Genomic DNA, 26,876 nt, shown 5'->3' on the forward strand with positions numbered 1-26,876 from the left:
AAAACATGTTTGCACTTTGAAATTCTGGGGTATTGTGTGTATATGTATTTTTATATTTAATCTATTTTGAATTCAAGCTGTAACAGAACAAAATGTGGAATAGTTTTTTTAGTTTTTTTTTCTGTGCACAGAGTGGTGTTCATGGAACTTTCTTCAATATCCTATACCAGGGTAGGGAGTTACTGCTGGTGCCAAAGCAATCAACACTATAAACAGATTGTTTTTAAAATCTGACAAAGGTGAGGCCATCAAAACATATGCCATTTAAAAATCTCCTTTTCTTTCCCCCCAATATGCAATGTAATGACCAACATTATATTGCATCTTGGGGGGAAAAGAAAAGGAAGAGACATGGTATGACATGTTAACGCAGGGAATGTAGAGAGAGTTCAAACTGACTGAACTGCCTCAGTATTCCTTTCATATTGTATAATGATCATCCATCATTTATATCTGTATCAAAAAACAGGATAAAACATAATAGCTAAACAATATTTTTTGCAGCTTTTGTCAATTCTCAATTCTATTGCGACCCAATGCAATACATGTGAAATAAGTAATAAGTGTGCTCTGAGCTGCTATGTGTACATGGCAACATGTAGATACTCCAGTCTATGTTCCCTCTGTTTTCTCTTATCCTTTAACACACAAATACACGGTTTAGTAACAGGCTGACGCTGACCATTTCTGTGTCCCAAATCAGCCAAATGGCACCCTATTCCCTGTACAGTTGTGACCAGGGCCCATAGGACACTTAGGAAAGAGGGTGTCATTTGGGACATCCAAAGTCTCAACTCTAAATGAGACAAGCACGTTGATTATGATTTCCCATGCCAGAGTTCCACACACACATTGTCCTTCTTAAACTCCTCATACTCTGGATTGTCGGTTGGTAGCCAGAGTCGGCATAGCAGACAAGAATTGGCCTGTAAAGATACACAGCAAAGGTTAGGATTCTCCAAGAGTTATATATTGTTCAGGTAAATAGTAAATTCACATCATAACTGACAGAATTGATCCGTGTGTGTGTGTCGATTCAGTGGCCCTCACCTTCCTTAACCAGGGCAGGATACAACCAGAGTGAAAGGGGTGTTTGCCGGGCATCTCCCGCACTGTCTCCTGCTCCTCAAAATCCAGCAGACACACAGGACACTTCAGCCCTTTGCTGGATGATGGGAGAGAGGGAGTTCAATCACAGACAATAGACTACACTACACTTGGTTGTCGTGCAAGCAATTATGATGAATTCAACTGAATATTTTTTAATAATCAGAAATATTTTTTAACGGGGTGGATCAGCTTCAACATTGCAAATAGATTGCTTCTTCTATGAATGTAATATTCTGAATCATTTCCAATCCCACATATTTTTTTAAATAAATATATTATATTAAATATATATATTTAAAATGTTGATATTTAATGCAGGGCCGACAGACAAGTTTCTTACTTTCTCCCCCTTCTACTTGCTTTTTCCATTTTTTGCGGTAATGCTGCAATTAGTTGGTTGTAATTTTGGATAGAGCAGACATTTCCATATATTTTGTTAGCTTGCATGTGTGACATGCTGTAACTCTACCAGTCCTTTATATGATATAACTTACCAAGATTACACCGTACATTTAAAAAAAAATCAATTTGAGTTTAACCATAATATATGTTGTGTCTTTTTGTTAAGATATTTTATCAAGGTTTAAGATAAATGATTAAATAATTCTACCCATAAACTTAACCATTAGGATTATAGGTTATTAGAGTGATTAAAATTGAATTGGTTAATGAACACATAAGAACTAAATTCATCCAACAATTTGGTCCTTCGAGCGGATTTCCAAATCTGTCCCTGTCGCCCGAAGGTAGCATGCCGAAAACCGTGCACGGGCGGGTCGTTGACCCGTAAATGAAAGACCTGGCCCCTGAATTGGGGTTCAAAGAACAGGCCGGTATATAGCTAAGGTCGACAGACACGGTGACGGAATCTCACAAACATTGCTTTTCCCAGTCTTCAAGACCAGGTCATTTAGCCTCTATTCTCGAATTTGGGGGGAATGATTTAAGTTATCTTTGATTTGATGATCTAAAAATTTTTCGAATTTATCAATAATAGGAGCTTCGCTATTCCAAACTGGTTTTGTGGGTTACCTGTATGACCAATATACAATGGTTTGTGTGTGGCAGGTCCGAAATGACCTGAGGTAAGGTGCGCTACCATAAATAAAATATGTTAATAGATCCGGGCCTTGCAAGCCATGAGGGTTATTAAGGGTGGGATATAGTAGGTGTTGTTAGATAGGACGGTCGTTTTGTACAAATAGGACAGCCATTAATTCAAAAGACATACCTAAATAAAGTCCTAACCTAAGTAGTAAAACAGGTGAGGATATAAACTAGACTTGGTGAGAAAGAAAGGTAATTCTATGCGAACAGGATAACTGCACCTATTCAATACTGAAAGAAATAATATCCAAAAAAGGAGGAGAGGGAAACCTAATGTAGCGGAGTGAGATACGAGATATTGGGGTACTTTCTAAAACCACCCGAGGTTAACTAGGGATGTATGGCCCCTGGGTAATAGCTTATAGTTGTGCAAGTGAGATATAATGTCCGATCGACAGTCAACACTATAGATAAAGTTTCCAGAAAGGAGAAACACATAGAAATTCATACACATAGATTGTAACTTGGTAACGGTAAACAACACATACATAGATAATAGAAATATACACACCTAGATTGTGAGAATATACTGTAGAATATAACTATAGTAATTGGATAGCGGTAGAAAAGAACACACACATAAAAGGTAAAAAGTACATACACATAGAAGAAGACGAGACAGAAAAAGGATTGGGCGGCTGTAAAAGGAAAAGGGGAACCCCAGGACAGGGGGCAGCGGTGGTTTTACAGTGGGCTGTAGATAGAAAACGAGAGAGCGAGAGTAAGGAGAATCATCGCCGGAGAGATGCCTTGACCTTTAAGTTAGGGCTAATTTTTGGGAATTGTCTCAGTGCCGGAATTTGCAACTACAGACAATTATAATAATAGGGTTGTTGACGGGGAGGCTCCGCCAATAGTGATGGTAGATCAGTGGTTAAATAGCTGCCTTCCAAGCTTGAGACCTGAGTTTGGTTCACGGTAAATGCTCTGACTGGAATCTGAGTCTTTCATTGTAATTAAACCATTTGTATGTTTTGCCTGGAAAGATACGGTTGTTAGTGTTGGAAAAGATATAACTAGAACTTTCTTAATAGATTGTTTAAGTTAAATTGAAAGACCAATCCATTCTAAATAATAGCGGGGCGATGTCGTTGGAATACGCTGTCTTGCCTAAATGTCCCGCTGGAATAACGTATTGGGAATGGAGTCGTATTCAAAATGCTGAATCCCAGATGAGACAGTTACCTAAATCTAATGGATTCTAAATAATAACGAAGAGATAACTACTATAGAGTTGTGCCCATCGAAATGTTTTTTTAACATACGTTCGAAACTTAGCGAAGTACATGGTACTTTTAAAACTTTGGAGTAGAGAAGGTTGAAAAGTTTGGTTTTACTCTTACGACAGGATTAAAGCAGAACTCAGTTGGAGTAGGGGGTATATTTTTTCCTAGAGGCAGGAGTAAGAGAGTTAGTTGCTGTGTTGGCTACTAATTTTCAGGGTAAGTTGCTAGAGGCAGGTTGATTTGTTGTGTGATAACGTAAAACTGCGTCATTATGTTGAATACACGATAACGTTACTCAAATTGATTTGACCGTTGTTCAGGTACACTCTTTTCTGTACTTCTGGCAGTACAATTTTGATTTATTGATTGATGTTGTAAGTTCTATTCAAGATCCAACATTTGTGATTAATTGGGTTTGGCTTATCGAACCCGTACTACTGCTGCTGCAGTCAGCCAACAACGATTTGCAATTTGTTGAAGTTGCTGCGGCCTGGGCACGGGCTGAGCGCCTGTTGCTGACATCACTCACTATGCACTTTTGCAGCCAGGCAATGAGGTTGTGACTGAGGGTGACAGAGAAATTTGTTTGTGTCATTTAGAGGGAAAATGCGTGCATTATAGCTTTGAGTCACTTTTCAAAAGTTGCTAAAAGTTCCAAATACATTTTTAAAAGTAGCTGAATATTGTCAGGGTAGTCTGAAAAGACGGTAAAACTAGCAACAAAATTGCTAGGTGGCCATCACTGATTGGTGGCATTCACTGGGCTATATTTGGCTATAAGAGAGGCAGGTCTGAATAGTTGTATCGTACAAGTTTTGTAATAGTTCCCGGTTATTGATTTTGGTTTGATTGTTTAGGTAACACCAGTGAAATTTAACAGGAAGTTAAAGTATACTAACAATAGAATTATACAGGTCCAACAAGGGAATTTTATTTTAAGGGGACAGTGCAGGTTTATCACAGTTGTGTGTGTCTAATGGCAGGGTATTCCTATCAAGCATTTTGGGGAGACTATTTGGAGAAAGACTGAATGAGTTACATGAAACATTGAGGACATTTATAACTAATGATTGGAGGGAGTAGCTTTCCATTTTCCCAGAAACATGATATCTTAAAGGGGTACACTCACATATGAAATATTATAAGTTTTATTTTCTGAGTTCTAATTAAACACGTGGATTCTTTAGATAAAGGGTTCTTTAATATGTCTAATATAGTATGGAACATGACTGTAAAAGGGTGGTATAACCTTTGACCTCTATCATGGCTTTCCCTTGTGGTCTGATCAGCCTCAGGGGAGGGCCATTTGGATAATTAATTTGTGGTCATTTGGGATACTGGTTTTAAGGTAAATTAATTATGATGGAGTTTGTAGCTCTTGGACATAATTATAGTTTGAACCACAGAGGAGAAAGTGGAATTGAGGCAGGACAAATTATGGGGAGCGGGGGAATAAACTCTAGTGAGGAAGAGGAAGAGGTTTAGTGATTCTGTTGTGAACACTGACTGTGAAGGTTTCGAATTGGCTATTATTGATTTGGTATTACAACAGGAACAAAAATCCTATTTATCATCGATAATAAATAGGGGAAGATATGGTACATTGAGGTTTAGACAGGAAATATTTGAAGCCAATAGTGCAGGAAAATACATTGAGATAGAAAAATATAGATTTTATAAGCATTAAAATTATTTATGAAAATAAATAAGTTGCAGTTCTTAGGGATGGTAAATTACTGTATATAAGGTATCCCACACTATGCAACATATATACAATTATTGATGAGACTGATTTTAAGGTTAACCCATGTTATTGTTAGATAAAATACTGTGGACTCCTGAAGGAGAGAGCTCATTAGTGCAGAAAGGATATGATATTGTTAGCATTAGTTTTGGCTTTAGAGTAGGCAAGGTTGTTACCTGGGCAGAGCCAGGTATCAAAGGGGGGGTGGGTAAGTTGTGGTCTAGGATAGGACGGGGCCTAGGGGGCCTAGGATAGGACACTTTGTGGCCTATTGGATAATAAACTAATGTAAAAAAAATCTAGCTAACAAGTAGGCATAGAAGTTAAAGATATAATCAGATAGAACAAATGAGAAACTGTTTGTTATCCAAACCTGTATGTCCAAGATTTTATGCACTACAGGTGAATTACAGGAGAAGGTGATTCACTCAATACAGTCCCTGAGGAGAATAGACAGGAAGCAGCCCCATTGGGAGGGGCCATACCAAGTACTCCTGGTGACAGCCTTCGCGGTGAGAATAGCTGAAAGAGCTACTTGGGTTCATATCACACACTGAAAAAGGGTAAGACACCCTGACACTGTCGAACAATCACAGTGTTAGAGAGGAAAATCATAACCAACAGATTTCGGGGATCATCTCTCTAATGAAGATTCCCTGATCCAGTCTTGTCATCCCTGTGGGCGTTCATAGAAGTGAAAGTGTGTGCTGGCCTCTAGCTGAGGATATGTTCTCCGGGAAAGGGTGGGGCTTTACAGGAGTGCTGATTGGTCTGAGCTGTCTTATTGTGGGAGCAATATTCCTAAATACACCAAGACCCATCCGAGAAGGCCAAAGAGGGAAACTTGACACATAGTTAGACAATGAGGATTTTGTTGTAACTTCTTGACGCTACCCATCCCTGTCGCGGGATCATTTTCGTCAGCAACTGCTGAATAGCATAGCGCCACAGTCAAATACTATTACTAAAAAATGTTAATATTCATGAATTCACAAGTGCAATATTGCAAAACACAGCTTTTGTTAATCCACCTGTCGTCTCAGATTTTGAAATTATGCTTCACAGTGAAAGCAATCCAAGCGTTTGTGTTTATCGATAGCCTAGTGTAGCATTATGTACACTTAGCATCAGGAAGCTTGGTCACAAAAATCAGAAAAGCAATCAAATTAACTGTTTACCTTTGATGATCTTCGGATGTTTTCACTCACGAGACTCCCAGTTACACAACAAATGTTCCTTTTGTTCCTTAACCTCTTGGTGTTAGGGGGCAGTATTTTAATTTTTTGAAAAAAAAGTTTTAAACGGGATATTTTGTCAGGAAAAGATGCTAGAATATGCATATAATTGACAGCTTTGGATAGAAAACACTCTAACGTTTCCAAAACTGTAAAGATATTGTCTGTGAGTATAACAGAACTGATGTTGCAGGCGAAAGCCTGAGAAAAATCCAATACGGAAGTGCCCCAGGTTTTGAAAGTGCTGCGTTCCAATGACTCAGCTGTGAATGTACCATCAATGAGCTTACGCTTTCTACGTATTCCCCAAGGTGTCTACAGCATTGTGACATAGTTTTACGCATTTCTGTTGAAGAATAGCCGTAGGCAGCTACATTGCGTAAGTGGTCACATGGTGGCTCCAAGAGAGATTTTCGCGTAAAATACAGAGGTAGCCATTACTCCAATCGGTCCTAGTGAAAAACGAATTGTCCCGACGGATATATTATCGAATACATATTAGAAAAACACCTTGAGGATGGATTCTAAACAACGTTTGCCATGTTTCTGTCGATATTATGGAGCTAATTTGGAATATTTTTCGGCGTTGTGGCCGATTTCTCAGCCAAACGTGAAGAACAAATTAAGCTATTTCGCCTTTTGGGAAAAAATGAAAAATGGCTGTCTACCTGGGAGTCTCCTGATTGAAAACATCTGAAGTTCATCAAAGGTAAACGATTTAATTTGATTGCTTTTCTGATTTCCGTGACAAGGTTGCCTGCTGCTAGCAAGGCATAATGCTATGCTAGGCTATGCTAAACTTACACAAATGCTTGTCTAGCGTTGGCTGTAAAGCATATTTTGAAAATCGGAGATGACAGGGTGATTAACAAAAGGCTAAGCTGTGTTCCAATAAATTTCACTTGTGATTTTCATGAATAGGAAGATTTTCTAGGAAGATTTATGTCCTTTGCGTTATGCTAATTAGTGTCAGATGATGACAACGGTCCCGTTCACGGGATGGGGTGTCACTACAGGTTAAAGATTATTTTTATACCTAAAATACCTTCGTTTGTTTGTCGCATTATGTTCAGAAATCCACAGGAAAGAGCGGTCACGACAACGCAGACGGAAATTCCAAATAGTCTCCATAATGTCCACAGAAACATGTCAAACTTTTTTTTATAATCATTCCTCAGGTAGTTTTTAAAATATATATTCGATAATAATCGTGTGTTTAGGTTTTTCAATAACAGCGGGAGGAACAATGGCCGCTTTACTCTGTAGCGCAAAAACTCACTCTGAGAGACCCCACCTATCCACTTACGCAATGTGATCTTTCACGCTCATTTTTCAAAATAAAAGCCTGAAACTATATTTAAAGACTGTTGACACCTTAGGGAAGCCACAGAAAAGGGAATTTGGTTGATATCCCTTTAAATGGAGGATAGGTATGCATAGGAACAGAAGGGTTTCAAAATAAGAGGCACTTCCTGATTGGATTTTCCTCAGGGTTTCGCAATATCAGTTCTGTTTTACTCACAGACATATTTTGACAGTTTTGGAAACTTTAGAGTGTTTTCTATCCTAATCTGTCAATTATATGCATATTCTAGCATCTGGTCCTGAGAAATAGGCCATTGACTTTGGGAACGTTATTTTTCCAAACATAAAAATAGTGCCTCCTAGCTTCAAGAGGTTAAGCTAGCGTAAGAGATCACTTGATCTGGATAAACCAGAAGTGAGAGTGGGATTGGGAAGGATGTCTCAGTGGAGTTCTATGTAGATCAAATGGGGTCTCTGACTCCTTGGCAGTCTAGGACTATGAGCCATTATGGAAGATATCTGTGCAAGTCCCTGTGTAGTTCATGGAAACAGGTTATAGCTCACACCGAGAGAGAGGGCTACATAAATCCACATACCCTGTATGGAAGAAGATGGAGTCTAGTGAAAGTAAGGGTTTCAGTTGATAACCTAGTGCCATTCCGGGTAGAAGAAGTTAGAGCAGATGATAGCTCTATAGTCAGCCAGAATAAAGCAGAGCCCCTGACAAAGCAGAAACTGACCGTGGAGTTGTCCAGAGCCAAGGGCCGGTGTGGATAGTTCAGATGAAAGATCTGAAGGAAGTGATTGAGGTGGACACGGGTTATGGGGATTCTAACCTATGGGTAGAATGGATTCAGTATAAAGCCAGATCAGTTGTGAAAGAAGAATGTTAGGCCTGTGCCACAGAAAAACCTCAGTTGATAACCATTCCCTTTCCATTTGATGGAATTGATTCACCCAGGGGAATGGCTTGTATGGTAAAGCTGTTCATGAAGGCAGGGAAACCAGACAATGACAGTTGCATTGATCTGCATTATCTTTATCCCTATGTGTCCATCACATTCAGATTTCCCCCTTTCACAGTTACCGGAGGACATTATTATTGCATGGCTCGCTACATCACACACGGATGGGATGTAGGGGAAGTAAGAATATGCAATAGGACAGAGAATGTTACAACCGACAAGACAATGAGGGACTTGACTGGCAGATGAAAAGGCCTGGAGTGGATGTCTGGTGATTTGTGGGGGTGTGAGACTGTGACCTAACCTGCCTACCATTTGAACCTGTAGTTGTGCACTAGCGCAACTAGGCATGCTCTTTACCCTTACCCAGAGCCAGGTAGAAGAGAGAGAAGGAGTGCTCAGTCAAGATCTTTTGACAATAGAGTTGACATTGATAGCATTGGTGTTCCACAGGGGGTGCCAGACGAGTTCAAAGCAAGAAATCAGATCCTAGCAGGATTAGAGTCAAGTATTTTCTGGTGGTCCACTCTCAATAAGAATGTGGACTGGATCAATTATATCTATTATAATCAACAGTGCTTCATCAATTATACCAGAGATGCAATAAAAGGATTGGCAGAGCAGACTGAAGCGCTCAGCCTGATGGCTTGGCAGAATAGAATAGCCTTGGATATGTTACTGGCTGAAAAGGGTGGGGAGTGAATGAGGTTCGGAGCAGAATGTTGTAATTTCATCCCCGATAACACAGCTCCAGACGGATCAGTGACCAAGGCCCAGGCAGAGAACTGGGTAGATAATGCTCTAACAAATTGGTTTGATAGTGTGTCTGGAAAATGAAACAATGTCATGATCACTGTGTTTTGCACAACCTTCACCTGTGTGACTGTGTTAGTTTTGTGCCGATGTTGTGAGAAAGGTTCTCATTTCTAGGACTCTGGAGAAATCGATGACAGAATAGATGGTGAGATACGGACCGATTCCAAGCTCTGACTAGTGGGATGAAGAATACAGACTTCCAGGTCTAAGAGAAGGCTCTGTGTCTTTTAATTATGAGGAGCCAATGTTGGATGAGACTGTTTTCAATTTTTTATTGAATGCTGTTCAGTTCATGAAGATTATGATGAAGATCCTAAACCGGAAGTGTTATAATTGGATATAGGCGTAGAACAGTCATTGATGAGGAATTGAATGTAAATACATGTATTGTTTTGGTATATTCTTGTATAAAAATGAATGTTTCCATATAGTGTTTGATATGTCAGTATGAATTATTTAGTCATTAAGCGTGGATTGTTAAGATATTTTATCAAGGTTTAAGATAAATTATTAAATAATTCTACCCAGAAACTTAACCATTTGGATTAGAGGTTATGTATCATGAACAAGGAGTAATTAATATTAATAAAGAGAGGAATGCATGTGTGTGCCTAAAGTAAGCAAAGATAATCCTTAACCTATGTTTGAACCGACTCAACTATAACTCGATAAAATAAGACAGCGAGAGCCCCTCCAGGTTTTCCGTATCTGGGGGGGACTGGAACTGTCTGCTAAGTGGTATTAAACTGTGGTGAGACTTCAGGAGATAATCCAGATACAGTGTGCGTTAGTGGGTTGGAATGGACTTTTGAATCTGCTTTGTCCTTGTCGGAGAGGAGGAGGGTGTTAAGGGAATTTTTATCTATAATGATTAATTATGTATACATTTCAATCAGGATGTACTAATCAGAATACTATTATATTACTGTACATGTATGAATTTTCTTTCTTGATCCCAGTACTGAATATAATGTGTGTGAATGTGGTCAAGAGTTAGAATAATGACGGTCTGTTCCTTGGTACAAATGAATGAACTATATCTCCAGACTGACTAGAATGCTTATCTACACTGGCTGACCTTGGCTCTAGGCGAGGAGGGAAGGCTTGAGAACTATAGAGCCTTTCTACCAGTGTCAAGAAGAGATGGAACATTTAGAAAACGCTGACGTCATTTTCAGTTTATAACCTGTGGTAAAATGTGTAAGTACTCGGTACTCTCGAGAATAAACTCTGCTGTTTGATTTTGAGACTGGGCTCTGTCTATTATTATAGAATAAGGGTCTTACAGGTCCTTATGAATGGACAGAGTGTTTAATTTAATTGGATATTAAAACATAGAGTAATTTAATTCCTTTAACAGAGGGACATTTAAAACGCTATGACGTCATATGTGATATATAAACTGATGTACATGGTATTTTAACCAGCACTCTCGGGAATAAATGCTATTGGCTAATTTTGGTAGACTGGTCTCTGTCTATTTTATGCAAATAAGGATCTTACAAATTCTTAGAAACAGACAGAGTGATTTAAATTGAATTGGTTAATGAACACATAAGAACTAAATTCATCCAACACTTTTCTGGTGAATTGATCCAAAATTGCAACCGACTTTCTATGGCTTGTCTTAAAAACAGCAATATTTTGGAGAGGATATCATTTCAAATAACCGAAAGTGAGAGGTTGTAATCTGAATAAAGGGAAAAAGACCATTCTTGAACACGGGTTGAGCCATTCTTACTAATCTGCTAGAGAACTCATTTGGATGTAAGTATAGCTTTTGTATGACTATCATTTAAAAAACAAGTCATTAGGTGTAGGCCAATAAGTAAACTGGGATATAAATAAAGAGTTAATCAGGGTGATTTTCTTTCACAATAGACAACTATTTTCCATTCCATGGTAGCCAGATATGATCTATTTTTGCTAACTTTCTATAAAATGTATTGTTGTGAGATAATTTCTTTCTTTCGGAATATAAATACTGAGTATGACCACCATTTTATTGATAATGTATACAGTAATGTAAAAGTTGAATTTGTTTGTGATCCAATACCTAATACCTAACCACTTATCATAATTTGGTTGTAATCCAGAGAGGTTAGAAAAATTATCTAGATCCTCTATGAGGCTATGGAGGGATCCAAATTGTTTATTTAAAATAAAACATGAATCATCTGTGTACAATGACACCTTTGTTTTTAAGCCCTAGATTTCCAGCCCCTTGATATTATTGTTGGATCTGATTTGAATAGCTAACATTTCGATGGCCATAGTAAATAGATATGCCGATAGTGGACAACCTTGTTTTACTCCTTTTGACAGTTTAATACTTTCTGAGAAGTAGCCAACTGAAATGTACTACCACATGAGACAGCACATTATTGTTGTCTCCTTTTTGAAGAGACAGTAGCCTATAATCCCCAAAGGTTTTTCACAGCTAAAGAGGGTAGTTTTTTGCAGGCAGCAGGATTCACCTGCTTGCTCTGGGGATATGACAACCACAGGTAAGGTTTGGACTGCTGTTTTAGCAGCTGGGGGAGGAAGATGCTGTAATATTCATATGTGTAAACATACTGAATTGTAATTGGATGCATTTTACCGCCATATCATACTGTGCTATGATTGGTTAAGACCACCCAAATGGTTAGGTCAAGGTCAGTTTGATCCTGGTTAGCGATATGTGAACATGCCAGTTATAGCTAGCTAATAAAGAGCTACGTTAAGAAATATCATGTAGTACTGCATTTTATTATTTTGTACAAAGTGTGCAAAACAAGACAGATGCTGGTCCCAGTCTGATAGGTCAAATGCTCCTGAGTCAATGTCCAGGCCCTGCATCAAAGACCTACACAGAGGTCAACAGGCATTCAGTGGCAGTGATGCAAAATACAGACTGGATTGTGTTTTGCCAGAAGATACAGACCCTACACATGTATACACTGCGCTATGGGTCGGCATGTACACACTGCACTATGGGTCGGAATGCAATCATGGTTACATTAAGACACTGCGGAGCTGGCGCGAGATATGTGTCGGAAAACTTACCTCGATGCAGGGATGTGCCACTGTGCTCTAAATGTTACCTTTATCCACACTGTTCCACCAGGAAGATTGAAATACTGCTAGTTTACCTGGAAAACTGCCATTTTCATCCTCATTCAAGCCAATAACAGGAACCACTGAAGCCATTTTGGAATGGCAGTGTCAGCCAATCAGTTGTTCTAGGTGATGTGCCATTCGATAATGGCTGCAGTGGCTCCTGCTAGCTAGCACGAAAAGGGCAATTTTCCAGGAAAACTAGCAGTATTTCAATCTTCTCGTTGGAGCAGTGTGGTTAAAGGTCAAATTTGGGGTACAGTGGCATATCCCATCACTGCATAGAGGTACGTTTTCCGACCCATATCGGTTTTCTGACCCAAACGTAATTGATTTATATAGCTTTAAATGGCTTTTAATAGATTTTATGTATTTCTATCAAATCAAAACTGGAATTTCTATTCAAAGCAAAGGTTGTAAAAGTATACTAGACATGTAGAGAATAAATCACACCTAGTTTGATGTTTCTGTGAGAAACTGTGAATTAGTTATTGATTTATACCACTTTTAATGGCATCTTATAGATTTGATGTATTTCTATCAAATCAAAACTGGAATTTGTATTCAAAACAAAGGTTTTAAAAGTATGCTAGACATTTATAGAATAAACCATCTCTATTTTTATGTTTCTGTGACATTCAATTAATGAGTTATTTATTTTTACAATTCTAAGAGGCTTTTGGCGATTGTCTGTTGAATGTCTGTTGAATGTCTGATTGTCACGGTCGTTGTGTGGAGGAGACCAAGGCGCAGCGTGGTGAGCGAACATAACTCTTTAATAAAGAGAGAACACTGAACAAAACTAAACAAAACAATAAAACGTGAAGCAATATGGCTAGTGCAGAACAGGCAACCAGACATAGAATAACAACCCACAAAATAACCAAGGAATACGGCTACCTAAATATGGTTCCCAGTCAGAGACAACGATAAACATCTGCCTCTGATTGAGAACCAATCCAGGCAACCATAAACATATAAACCCCTAGACATACAAAAACCCCAATACAATACGAAAACCCCTAGACAATACAAAAACTAAACAAACCACCCTTGTCACACCCTGACCTAACCAAATAATAAAGAAAACAAAGATAACTAAGGTCAGGGTGTGACACTGACCAACTTCACCTTGGTAGATATTTTCTCCTTGTTCTATCTGTGCTACACCACTGTCATTCTACCGGGTACCGTCATGTAAAGTTTGTCCATCTGATCACAAATTATGTATGGGAGGGGTTGGTTTGGTATTTTTATTGATAGTAGTTGAAATAGGGACTTGGTTATCGAGGACTGACTCTGTTTGCAACTGTTATCCTGTCAGCTCTTTTTCTCTCTGTCTCTCACTCTCTGTCTATTTAACTTGTCAGCAGCTCTCTCTCTATCAAATACAAAGTAACTTTATGATGTCTAAATGTATATGTAAATTCACTCAATATGGGGCTACTTCATGACAACTTTCGTAACCCTGTCAAATGCTTTTTATGTACAGTACATTGGACCCCTTGACTTCCTCATTTTGTTTTGTAAAAGCCTTATTCTAAAATGGATCAAATAAAACATTTTCCTCATCAATCTACACACAATACCCTATAATGACAAAGTGAAAACAGGCTTTTAGAATTTTTTGGAAATGTATTACAAGTAAAAAACAGAAATAGCCTATTTACATAAGTCTTCAGAACCTTCGCTATGAGACTCGAAATTGAGCTCAGGCGTATCCTGTTTCCATTGATCATCCTTGAGATGTTTCTACAACTTGATTGGAGTCCACCTGTGGTAAATTCAATTGATTGGACATGATTTGTAAAGGCACGCACCTGTCTATATAAGGTCCCACTGTTGACAGTGCATGTCAGAGCAAAAACCAAGCCATGAGGTCGAAGGAATTGTGTTCCGAGACAGGATTGTGTCGAGGCACACATCTGGGGAAGGGTACCAAAACATTTCTGCAGCATTGAAGGTCCCCAAGAACACAGTGGCCTTCATCATTCTTAAATGGAAGACGTTTTGAACCACCTACTCTTCCTAGAGCTGTCCGCCCGGCCAAACTGAGCAATTGGGGGAGAAGGGCCTTGGTCAGGGAGTTGACCAAGATCCCGATTGCCACTCTGACAGAGCTCCAGAGTTCCTCTGTGGAGATGGGAGAAGGACAATCATCTCTGCAGTAGTCCACCAATCAGGCCTTTATGGTAGAGTGGCCATACGGAAGCCACTCCTCAGTAAAAGGCACATAACAACCCGCTTGGAGTTTGCCAAAAGGCAACTAGAGGACTCTCAGACCATGAGAAACAAGATTTTCTGGTCTGATGAAACAAAGATTGAACTCTTTGGCCTGAATGCCAAGCGTCACGCCTGGAGGAAACCTGGCACTATCCCTACGGTGAAGCATGGTGGTGGCAGCATCATGCTGTGAGGATGTTTTTCAGCGGCAGGGACTGGGAGATGAACGGACCAAAGTACAGAGAGATCCTTGATGAAAACCTGCTCCAGAGTGCTCAGGACCTCAGACTGGGGGCAAAGATTCAACTTCCAACAGGACAGCGTCCCTAAGCACACAGCCAAGACAACGCAGGCCTGGCTTCGGGACAAGTATGAATGTCCTTGAGTGGCCCAACGAGAGCCCAGACTTGAACCCGATCAAACATTTCTGGAGAGAACTGAAAATAGCTGTGCAGCGAAGCTCCCCATCCAACCTGACAGAGCTTGAGATGATCTGCAGAGAAGAATAGGAGAAACTCCCCAAATACAGGTGTGCCAAGCTTGTAGCGTCATACCCAAGAAGACTCAAGGCTGTAATCGCCAAAGGTGCCAAAGGTGCCAAAGGTGCTTCAACAAAGTACTGAGTAAAGGGTCTGAATATTTATGTAAATGTAATATTTCAGTTTTTTATTTTTAATACATTTGCAAAAATGTCTAAACCTGATTTTGCTTTGTCATTATGGGGTATTGTGTGCAGATTGAAGAGCGAAAAATACAATCAAATCCATTATATAATAAGGCTATAACATAACAAAATGTGGAAAAAGTCAAGGGGTCTGAATACTTTCTGAATGCATTGTACACACTCAATCAAAATGCTCCACAGAGATAACTTATCAACTTATTTTTTATTTTACAAATTGTGCACTACAGTTTTACATGTATTTGAGATGGTAATAGCTCAAGGGTAAAAAACAATTGGGAAAGGAAAATCAGTAACAAATAGGGTAATCTCATCCAACAGCCGGCTAACAATTGAGCATGGGGATGAGGTTACAAATAGAGAGGACACCAAAATGACAAACTCATATGTTAAGAAGATAAGTGAAGATATGATGCAATTTCTCTGCAGCGGTTTTTGATACTGTACACATTGCTTACCTGTAGGCTAATGAATTACACATGTAACATAAGTACTCACACTGCATTGCCCACAGAAACAAACTTTCCTCAAACATAAGTGTTTTGTATACAAATAAAATTAAGTTCCTTTTCTTATATTTCTTTTGACCAGAAAAAAAGGAAGAATGACATGAAATGACTGACTCATAAAATGTCATGACAATTATAATTTTACAGCTTACATGGAATGCTGAAAAAAAGGATACACAACTCATCCAATGGTGATTTTTGCTTTTTAACAGACCAAAGGCACAATATGTTTTATTTGAACTGACCAAACATTCACATATACCAAATCCTATGGTAAGGCTGAAGCATTTCTGAGTATGAATGTTAAACTAGTGAGCCTGACCAACTACGGCCAGTTGAAGACGATACTGAATTGGGAAGCAGCTGAGCTAGTGATGGTACCATTTCATTCAACGATCTACACACTGAGCACGGAGCCTAAAATGCTTCTAAAAATAAACAATATCACAGATTAAAAAGTTAAGAAAAGTCAACCCACAAAACGTATATTGAGCTCAGGTGGAAAGCATGTTTGTGCTATCATTATACCAACTCCTTGTCGCTCAATGTCATGCCAAATGTTTGGTCCCAAATCTGGGACCAGGTTAATAAACCTATATATTCATCTACATGCACTATTCTTGTCTGATTGACTCCTTATTTCCGGGGAGGCCTCGATTGCCCCTGTCTCCATCTCCATCTTCCATCTTCATTTCCTCCATGTCCTTTGCTCTGACAGACAGTCTATGGTCCTAAGGCCCTGAGGTGGGCTGCTCTACAGCAGTGGAGCTGTTTGAGCTGCGGTCGTCAGGTTCAAACGCTTTCCATACAACAATCCCAATGATGATGGCTGCCACGACAAACCCTATACCGGACAGCAACACTTTCATTTTCATGTGTTCCCACCACTTCTGTTGTTTAACTCTTCCAGCAGACTTTGAGAAAGCCTTACTCTGAAAACACATAATAAGATGTTAATATTAAGATAGTAGGATGTTAATACCAAGACTCTATGCATCTATATCTGTCAGAATATGGAGGAGGGGGGGGTCTGCTTTATCCGTGCAATTGAGGTCATGGTGCATTGTACATATTTTAAAATCCAGAAAGAACTATTCTGTCATGATACTTGACATTTTCTGACAATTTGCTAGACAGAAGCCTTTAGTTACAGTGCACACTACTTTCCCAATGATCTTCCAATGAATCGAGACTGTTCGTTTTTCTTGACGCTTCTGTTTTATTTTTCCCAGTAACCGAGTCAGCCAGCCAGTCCTCAGATAACTATGGCTGTGTCCCATGTGGGCTCTAGTCAAAAGTAGTGGGATAGGGAATAAGGTGCCATTTGGGATGCAACCCCAGTCAGCCACCTAGCGAGTCCTCAGAGAACTATGTGGTTGTTGTGATGTAACAGCCTGGCTGGGGAGAAATGTGGGAAAGCTGTGACCTGGTTGGTTGACCCCAGGATGGACCATTACGGACATGCACCCTGTGGCACATCCTGGACACCCCTCTCTCTATACCGAGGGAGACTAGTGGGTTTAATTCATCTTACAACAATAGGAAATACCTTTCTAAAAATATCACCTTAAACCACAACCAGGATGTAAATTGTACATTATTTCCCCTCTCCAATTCCACCTAAAGTGTATTTGTAAACACCAATATGACATTTCCTGCCTATTCTCTGGACTTGTTTTGGACCATGGAACATTGGAAAACACTTTCATGAGACACCAAAGCTGGAGAATCCAAAGGAGAACCCTATTGTGCTATTTGTGTATGATAGCATTGGAATCATCAAAGTAAGACCTTCAAAGTCAGTGTCTTCATATTACGAATGCTTTGTTTTAAGTCATGATTTGGTTCCATTAAAGACATATATTATTACATCTAGGGTACATCCCAAATGGCACCTTATTCCCGATATAGTGCACAATTTTTCACCAGAGCTCTCTGAGAATAGGGCTCCATTTGGAACATAAACTTCAATCACCTTCTCCAGAAGTTCATCGGCCCTGTTCTCCAGTTCTCCCAGCTTGCCTGACCTCTCGTCAGCCTTGTTGAGATTATCTAGCATGATCACCTTCACCTCTTCCACCTCCTTCTGGGCCTGCTGCAGGCGGTTCTTCCCATTCTCCTGAACACACAAAACATTTTTTTGTAGAGATTGATGTATTTCTCGTAAAAGGAATTTCAAAGTGGAAATTATAAACTTTAGAAGCCTTTTTAAACCTCAAATACACTAAATGTTTTACATTTTGCAGGAAGGTTATCCTGCAAAAGGGTGATCAAATTAAGATAATTACAACTGTAGCTCACACATTTTTCTTTATAGATTTGTCCCTATCTTTGTGTCACCATGTTCAAGGTAATATTTTGTATTTATTATGTTGTGTAACCTATGCAATGCTTAACAGTAGTACATTGTTAACACAGTAACATTAATCATTAGTCATATTGGCTGAGAGATTACATTTCCATAGAGCAAACAAGACAGAACAGGAATTTGACACCCAACAACTGAAGTGGGGCAGGTTTTCCTGGACATCTGGATTACTCTGTTTTCTGTAGCCTCTGAGTCTGTCTGGAGGAACATGGCGGCACCCTACAGCTCTCCAAACAAATGAAGCACTTTACCCTGGGGCAACGAAGGTTGAACAACCCACTGTGACAATGACACTATTGGAGGCCACCAAAATCTACTATAAACTATAAGGGCCGAATCCTAACTGAGATGTGCACACTTAAATCATGTATTGATATCAACGGAAGACGCAAATCTCAAGTTACTAAAAATGTAAACAGGATATTTAATAATAGGTTGTGCAGAGCTTGATTTATATCCTGATGGGACTGTCCGTGACCTTTTGCCCTCTGAGCCGGGCAGGGAAGTGAGTGATTCAGGAGTCAAGGATGCTGAGTGCTCTAACACTAAAGCTCAGACACACCGGTAGGATTGTCAAACGTTTTCCCGCCGACAGTACTTAGCACTTCTGAACAGAATGTAGGCAGTCAATCTCTTTTGTGTTCATCGTTAGCCACTCAAACCAGATGGTGTCAGTAGCATTGTTTGGCCTTGCATGTCCGTGTGTGTTGCTTAGTTTACGGTCTAGATTCCAACGTTAGCTATCTAGCTAATATTGTTATTTTGTAAAAAGCCATTGTTGAAACTTTCCAGGTGGCTATAGCTAGATAACGACCTAGCAAGATAACAAAGAAACAATTCAATTCCCTCTCCATAATCCCAAATTGTCAGTGCCAGCCAATAGCCAAATGTTTATCTAGCTAACATTAGCATATCCATTGTGATTTAAATATAATGTCAATACTAGCTAGAGTGGTTAGCTAGCTTTGAGGAAGTATTTAGGTTTGTGTGCATTGCGGATGTATATTTATATTATATTTTTTATTTATATTGGAGAAGCAGTTACTGCCTATCTTCACACTGTACTGTCTTTGGTACCACTTTTGTTCTAGCAAGAGAAGGAATGGCCTCACACTGTGAGTACTTCTCTGCAGTGAGATTCTCTGTTTCATGCAGGAAACCAAGAGACTGAACAAAACAAGTGCAATCTCAGCGAATCTGATGATTTCATATTTCACTGTCATTACTTCCTCGACACCCTTTCATACACACAAACATAGTGGGATATGACGAGGTTAGAACACTAGTTCAGTGCCCCCAGTGACAAGTTAGGACTAGCTGTTATAAGTTACCGGTCAATGCACCATGAGTTATACAAGCTTTAGTAAAAGCTGCTTTTCTTTCCCATTTATATTCACTATTACAGCTGTCATATGGTGAATAATACTACATCTGGATTGTTGTAGTTAAATTGGATATGCATGGCACTGATTTAGTTCGCACCACCAGTTAAGTTTTAATAGCTGAACAATAGTCGGTTTAAAAATCAACTGGCGACAAAGTCTTCACACAGGAACTGTTGCCCCTTCCAGGAAATAGGAAATCTTAAGTCTTATTACATACAGCCGGGAAGAACTAATGGATATAAGAGCAACGTCAATTTACCAACATTACGACTAAGAATGCGACTTTCCCGAAGCGGATCCTCTGTTCGGACCACCACCCAGGACAATGGATCTAATCCCAGTAGCCGACCCAAAACTACGGCGCCGCAGAAGGGGCAGACGGAGCGGCCTCCTGGTCAGGCTCCATAGACGAGTACATCGCTCACCACACCAGACTATACTACTCGCCAATGTCCAGTCTCTTGACAACAAGGTAGACGAAATCCGAGCAAGGGTTGCCTTCCAGAGAGAAATCAGAGACTGTATCATTCTCTGTTTCACAGAAACATGGCTCATGGATATGTTGTCAGAATCAGTTCAGCCACCCGGCTTCTCCATGCATCATGCCAACAGAGATAAACACCGCTCTGGGAAAAAGAAGGGCAAGGGTGTATGCTTTATGATTAACGGCTCATGGTGTAATCATAACAACATACATAAACTCAAGTCCTTCTGTTCACCTGACCTAGAAATCCTTACAATCAAATGCCAGTCATTTTACCTACCAAGAGAATTCTCATCAGTTATTGTCACAGCTGTGTACAATCCCCCTCAAGCAGACACCAAGACGGCCCTCAGGGAACTTCACTGGACTCTATGTAAACTGGAAACTATATATCCAGAGGCTGCATTTATTGTAGCTGGGGATTTTAACAAAGCAAATTTGAGAACAAGGCTACCTAAATTCTATCAGCATATTGATTGCACGACACGCAGGGCTAATACTCTCGACCACTACTACTCTAACTTCCCCACCCTCCCTTCGGCAAATCCGACCACGACACCATCTTGCTCGTTCCATCTTACAGGCAGAAACTCAACCAGGATGTACCAGTGACGAGAACCATTCAACGCTGGTCTGACCAATTGAAAGCCACGCTTCAAGATTGTTTTGATCACGCGGACTGGAATATGTTCCGATCAGCCTCAGAGAACAACATTGACCTATACGCTGACTCGATGAGTGTGTTTATAAAGAAGTGCATTGGAGATGTTGTACCCACTGTGACAATTAAAAACTACCATAACCCGAAACCGTGGATGGATGGCGGCATTCGTGCAAAACTGAAAGCGCGATCCACCGCATTTAACCATGGAAATAGGTCTGGAAATATAGCTGAATATGAACAGTGTAGTTATTCCCTCCGCAAGGCAATCAAACAAGCAAAATTCTAGTACAGGGACAAGGTGGAGTCACAATTCAACGGCTCAGAGATGAGACGTATGTGGCAGGGTCTACAGAAAATCCCGGACTACAAAAACAGCCACGTCACGAACACCGACGTCACACTTCCAGACAAACTAAACACCTTCTTTGCCCACTTTGAGGATAATACAGTGCCACTGTCGCGGCTCGCTAACAAAGACTGCGCCCCCCCTCCCTTCTCCGTGGCTGACGTGAGTAAAACATTTACGTTTTTAAACTTGTTAACCCTCGCAAGGCTGCTGGCCCAGACGGCATCCACAGCCGCGTCCTCAGAGCATGCACAGACCAGCTGGCTGGTGTGTTTACGGACATATTCAATAGCTCCCTATCCCAGTCTGTTGTCCCCACATGCTTCAAGATGGCTACCATTGTTCCTATACCCAAGAAGGCAAAGATAACTGAACTAAATGACTACTGCCCCATAGCACTCACTTCTGTCATCATGAAGTGCTTTGAGAGGCTAGTCAAGGATCATATCACCGCCACCTTACCGGCCACCCTAGACCCACTTCAGTTTGCATACCGCCCCAAAAGGTCCACAGATGACGCAATCGCCATCACACTGCATACTGCCCTAACCCATCTGGTCAATAATAATAGCTATGTAAGAATGCTGTTCATTGACTAGAGCTCAGCATTCAACACCATAGTACCCTCCAAGCTCATCATCAAGCTGGAGGCCTTGGATCTCAACCCCACCCTGTGCAACTGGGTCCTGGACTTTCTGACGGTCCACCACCAGGTGGTGAAGGTAGGAAACAACATCTCCGCTTTGCTGACCCTCAACACTGGGGCCCCTTCTGTACTCCCTGTTTATCCACGACTGCATGGCCATGCACTCCTCTACCTCAATCATCAAGTTTGCAGATGACACAATGGTAGTGGGCTTGATCACCAACAACGACGAGACAGCCTACAGGGAGGAAGTGAGGGCACTTGGAGTGTGCTGTCAGGAAAACACCCTCTCACTCAAGGTCAACAAAACAAAGGAGATGATCGTGGACTTCAGGAAACAGCAGAGGGAGCATCCCCCTATCCACATCGAAGGGACAGCAATGGAGAAGGTAGAAAGTTTTAAGTTCCTGGGCGTACACATAACAGACAAACTGAAATGGTCCACCCACACAGGCAACGTGGTGAAGAAGGCGCAACAGCGCCTCTTCAATCTCAGGAGGCTGAAGAACTTTGCCTTGTCACCCAAAACTCTAACAAACTTTTACAGATACACAATCGAGAGCATCCTGTCGGGCTGTATCACAGCCTGGTACGGCAACAGCACCGCCCTCAACAGCAAGGCTCTCCAGAGGGTGGTGCGGTCTGCACAACGTATCACCGGGGGAAAACTACCTGCCCTCCATAACACCTACAGCACCAGATGTCACAGGAAGATCATCAAGGACAACAACCACCCGAGCCACTGCCTGTTCACACCGCTATCATCCAGAAGGCGAGGTCAGTACAGGTGCATCAAAGCTGGGACCGAGAGATTGAAAAACAGCATCTATCTCAAGGCCATCAGACTGCTAAATAGCAATCATTAACTCAGAGAGGCTGCTGCCTACATTGAGGTCCAATCACTGGACACTTTAATAAATGGATCACTAGTCACTTTAAACAATGCCAGTTTAAATAATGGCACTTGAATAATGTTTAGATATCTTACATTACTCATATCACATGTATATACTGTATTTTATACTATCTATTGCACCTTGCCTATGCCACTCGGCCATCGCTCATCCATATAAATATGTACATATATGTACATATTCTCATTCACCCCTTTAGATTTGTGTGTATTAGGTGGTTGTTGGGGATTTGTTAGATTACTTGTTAGATATTACTGCACTGTCGGAACTAGAAGCACATACACTCACATTAACATCTGCTAACCATGTGTATGAGACCAATAAAATGTAATTTGAGGGATAGTCTGCTTATGGACTTCAGAGATATTTAACAGAGCTGGGTCTATATCTGTTATTAAATAAGAGTAAATATAGTAATGTCATAAACAAACATAAAAATATCTAACCATTTAAATGTGGTTGATTGATAGGTTAATATCCTACACTAAATTATTACCCTGGCCCTCTGATGACATTCACAAACCATTTTCAGGTTTGTATGCAGGTTTGGGGAGTAACGGATTACAAATAACGGTAACTGTAATCAGTTACGTTACCAGCAAAAATGTTGTAAACAAGTCAGAGACTACTATGATGACACGCTAAATGTGTTTGATGGATCGCGGGAAAATCAGGCATACGTTTTTGTAGGCTACAGTCCAAGCTATGTCTTCCAATGGTGCAACTGCTGTTGGCATCCAAAGATGATCCAATTTGAATAAATGCTTGGAGGTAAGGACGACAGCAGTGATGTAGTCTATGGCGATACAAATATCACTTTTTATTGATATCCACATAGCGCATTGATGTGAGTCACACTGCTGCTCTCTCATTTAGCTGGTGGTTGTTGTGGATGGCTGTTCACAAATATACATTTGTATTTGAACCCAATAATGGTTTAATTAAAGAAGTTTAAGCTGCCTATCAATCATTGTTTTTGAAACCAGTGGACAGCCAGTGGAAAATGCACTCTTGCAACAGCTGAATAGTGCGGATCCCAGCCTATGGAATGAAAGTGGGGCTATGATTGCTCAATCTAATTCATTCTGAGAATAAAAAATATCCATAGGCCTAATGGACACGTGCTCAAACTCGCACACTTTTGATAGATTTAAGGGGCAATCTGTAATTGCTACATCCATTTTAGAATAATAGTGAAGACAATAGAGTTATGAAATAACACATATGGAATCATGTAGTAACCAAAAAAGTGTTAAACAAATCAAAATATATTTTATATTTGAGAATCTTCAAATAGCCACCCTTTGCCTTGATGACAGATTTGCACACTCTTGGCATTCTCTCAACCAGCTTCACTTGGAATGATTTTCCAACCGTCTTGAAGGACTTCCCTCATATGCTGAGCAGTTGTTGGATGCTTTTCCTTCACTCTGCGGCCTGACTCATCCCAAACCATCTCAATTTGGTTGAGGTCGGGGGATTGTGGAGGCCAGCTCATCTGATGCAGCACTCTGTCACTCTCCATCTTGGTAAAATAGCCCTTACACAGCCTGGAGGTGTGTTGGGTCATTGTCCTGTTGAAAAACAAATGATAGTCCCACTAAGCCCAAACCAGATGGGATGGCGTATCGCTGCAGAATTCTGTGGTAGCCATGCTGGTTAAATGTGCCTTGAATTCTAAATAAATCACAGACAGTGTCATCAGCAAAGCACCCCCACACCATAACATCTCCTACCCCATGCTTTATGGCAGGAACTACACATGCAAAGATCATCCGTTCACCCAGAATGCTTCTCACAAAGACACAGCGGTTGGAACCAAAAATCTCAAATTTGGAATCCACACCAAAGGACAGATTTCCACCAGTCTAATGTCCATTGCTCATGTTTCTTGGCCCAAGCATGTCTCTTCTTATTATTGGTGTCCTTTAGTAGTGGTTTCTTTGCAGCAATTTGACAATGAAGGCCTGATACACAGTCTCCTCTGAACAGTTGATGTTGAGATGTCTGTTACGTGAAGCATTATTTGGGCTGGTAACTCGAATGAATTTATCCTCTGCAGCAGAGGTAACTCTGGGTCTTTCATTCCTGTGGCGGTCCTCATGAGAGCCAGTTTCATCATAGCACTTGATGGTTTTTGTGACTGCAATTTTGTTCCGTATTGACTGACCTTCATGTCTTAAAGTAATGATGGACTGCCGTTTCGCTTTGCTTATTTGAGCTGTTCTTGCCATAATATGGACTTGGTCTTTTATCAAATAGGGCTATCTTCTGTTTTTACCAAAACAAAGGCGGGGTGACAGTTTTGTTATTGTTTCATCTGTTTCATCTGCATATTATCAAGATATTAAAGTGTCACCAACAAAAAGGTAAACAATAGGCCTATAGCAAATGCAGAATATGGCATATATTTTTCACATATAAACAGCACTTTTCAATATGGCTCAAAGCACGTCATTCCATGAGCGCAGCATTATTTTTCAACTCAAATCAATGAGCCCAATCAGTCCGCCATGACAACAAAATCATAAACAACAGAGTAGGGCTGGTGGCTAATAAGTCCTTGATTTTGGGGTTATGCTCAGGTGAAACAATTTGGCTAATCTATATTTCCACATTTCCAAGTCCTATTCTTGAAGATCAAGGGGTATAACATTTATTGGAATGACTGGAATTCTGATAGACTTTGGTTTTTATTAATGTAAAGATATAACTTGTAACTTAATCGTTTTATTATGTGAAGTAGAAGGCGATGGGTTAGAAAAAGCCTAAATAACCAACCCATAAAGTAAAATGTAACATTCATATATGGCCAGCTATGTAAACTTCAACAAGTTAAGTTACTGATTACAATTTTGGACAGGTAACTAGTAACTGTAACGGATTACATTTAGAAAGTAACCTACCCAACCCTGTCTGTATGAAATAATCTATTTGCATGAATTTGTTTGAATTATGTTTGATCTCTCATAAGTCAAACCCAAATCAAATAAAAACTATAAAAGGGAATATTTAAAAGTCTAATTCACTGTATCACACGATGTAGGCTACATAACAGTCAAGTTCAATGTAGGAAAACGGTCTAACGCAATTCAAAGCCAGGCAGTAGCCTAATATAGGCTATACACATACAGTGATAAAGGAACGCTTCTTACAGGTCTGTGCAGTATTGAGGTTAATAAACTAAATTATGAATACATAAACATATATAAATATAGTATTTCTTAATCCTTTATTTGTCCAAAAAAATAATAGAAACTTACCATTGCTTTCACGTTACGATCTCTATTCCCGTCGTAAACTGTCACTGAACACAATGCATTGCGTCTTTGCATAAACTTTGTGTTCAAACAAATGTTGTCTTTATCCAAGATGATTTTCCGATATGACAAACTTTTATTTTAACCTTATCTCATTTGCAGTTGGCTACAGTTCGTTGCAATCTTTCTTTTAGTCGATATTCTTTATTTTTCCTGATCTACTCTCTTCCACTTTCACTGAAGTCTACTGGTCGGGTCGGGTGACATCCACCCCTTTTCTGGAAGTCAGCAGAACAGACCCTGTGACGTCGCGGCCGTAATGTCACTGAATTTAAATGCTGATCGGTAATATTAGATGCGTGATACTACATAAGTGAAAGGGCAAAACCGTACACCTTCCCTATCATTTGAAAGTCTACAGATTTTACAGGCTTTTGACGAGTGTTATAGAGCCTTCATTATATATTCATATTCAGCCATTGCCTTTCACTTTCACCTAGGCTTACAATGCAGTGGTGTAAAGTACTTACGTAAAAATACTTTAAAGTATTACTTAAGTCATTTTTTGGTCATCCCTACTGCCTCTGATCGGGCGGAATCACTAAACACAAATGCTTTGTTTGTGAATTAATGTCAGAGTGTTGTAGTTTGCCCCTGGCTCTCTGTTAAATAAAAATAAAAAATAAAAATAAATTGTGCTGTCTGGTTTGCAGAAAATATTGAATTGGAAATTCTTAATACTTTTACTTTTGATACTTAAGTACATTTTAGCAATTCCATTTTCTTTT

At 40.0% G+C, this 26,876-nt stretch overlaps 1 protein-coding gene across 1 annotated transcript; it reads right to left on the bottom strand.

The window, feature by feature from the left end:
- Positions 1–16,261: 16,261 nt before the first annotated feature.
- vamp5 (vesicle-associated membrane protein 5) lies at positions 16,262–26,131 on the bottom strand. Its single transcript, NM_001160626.1, is given in 3 exon segments — positions 16,262–16,953; positions 17,997–18,140; positions 26,092–26,131. Coding segments are annotated over 3 exon segments (348 nt in total). The 5' UTR covers positions 26,095–26,131; the 3' UTR covers positions 16,262–16,752.
- Positions 26,132–26,876: the final 745 nt, after the last annotated feature.

The sequence above is a fragment of the Oncorhynchus mykiss genome, chromosome 6 (genome assembly GCF_057628025.1).
Source record: "Oncorhynchus mykiss isolate SJ-2025 chromosome 6, ASM5762802v1, whole genome shotgun sequence".
NCBI classification, from domain to species: domain Eukaryota; kingdom Metazoa; phylum Chordata; class Actinopteri; order Salmoniformes; family Salmonidae; genus Oncorhynchus; species Oncorhynchus mykiss.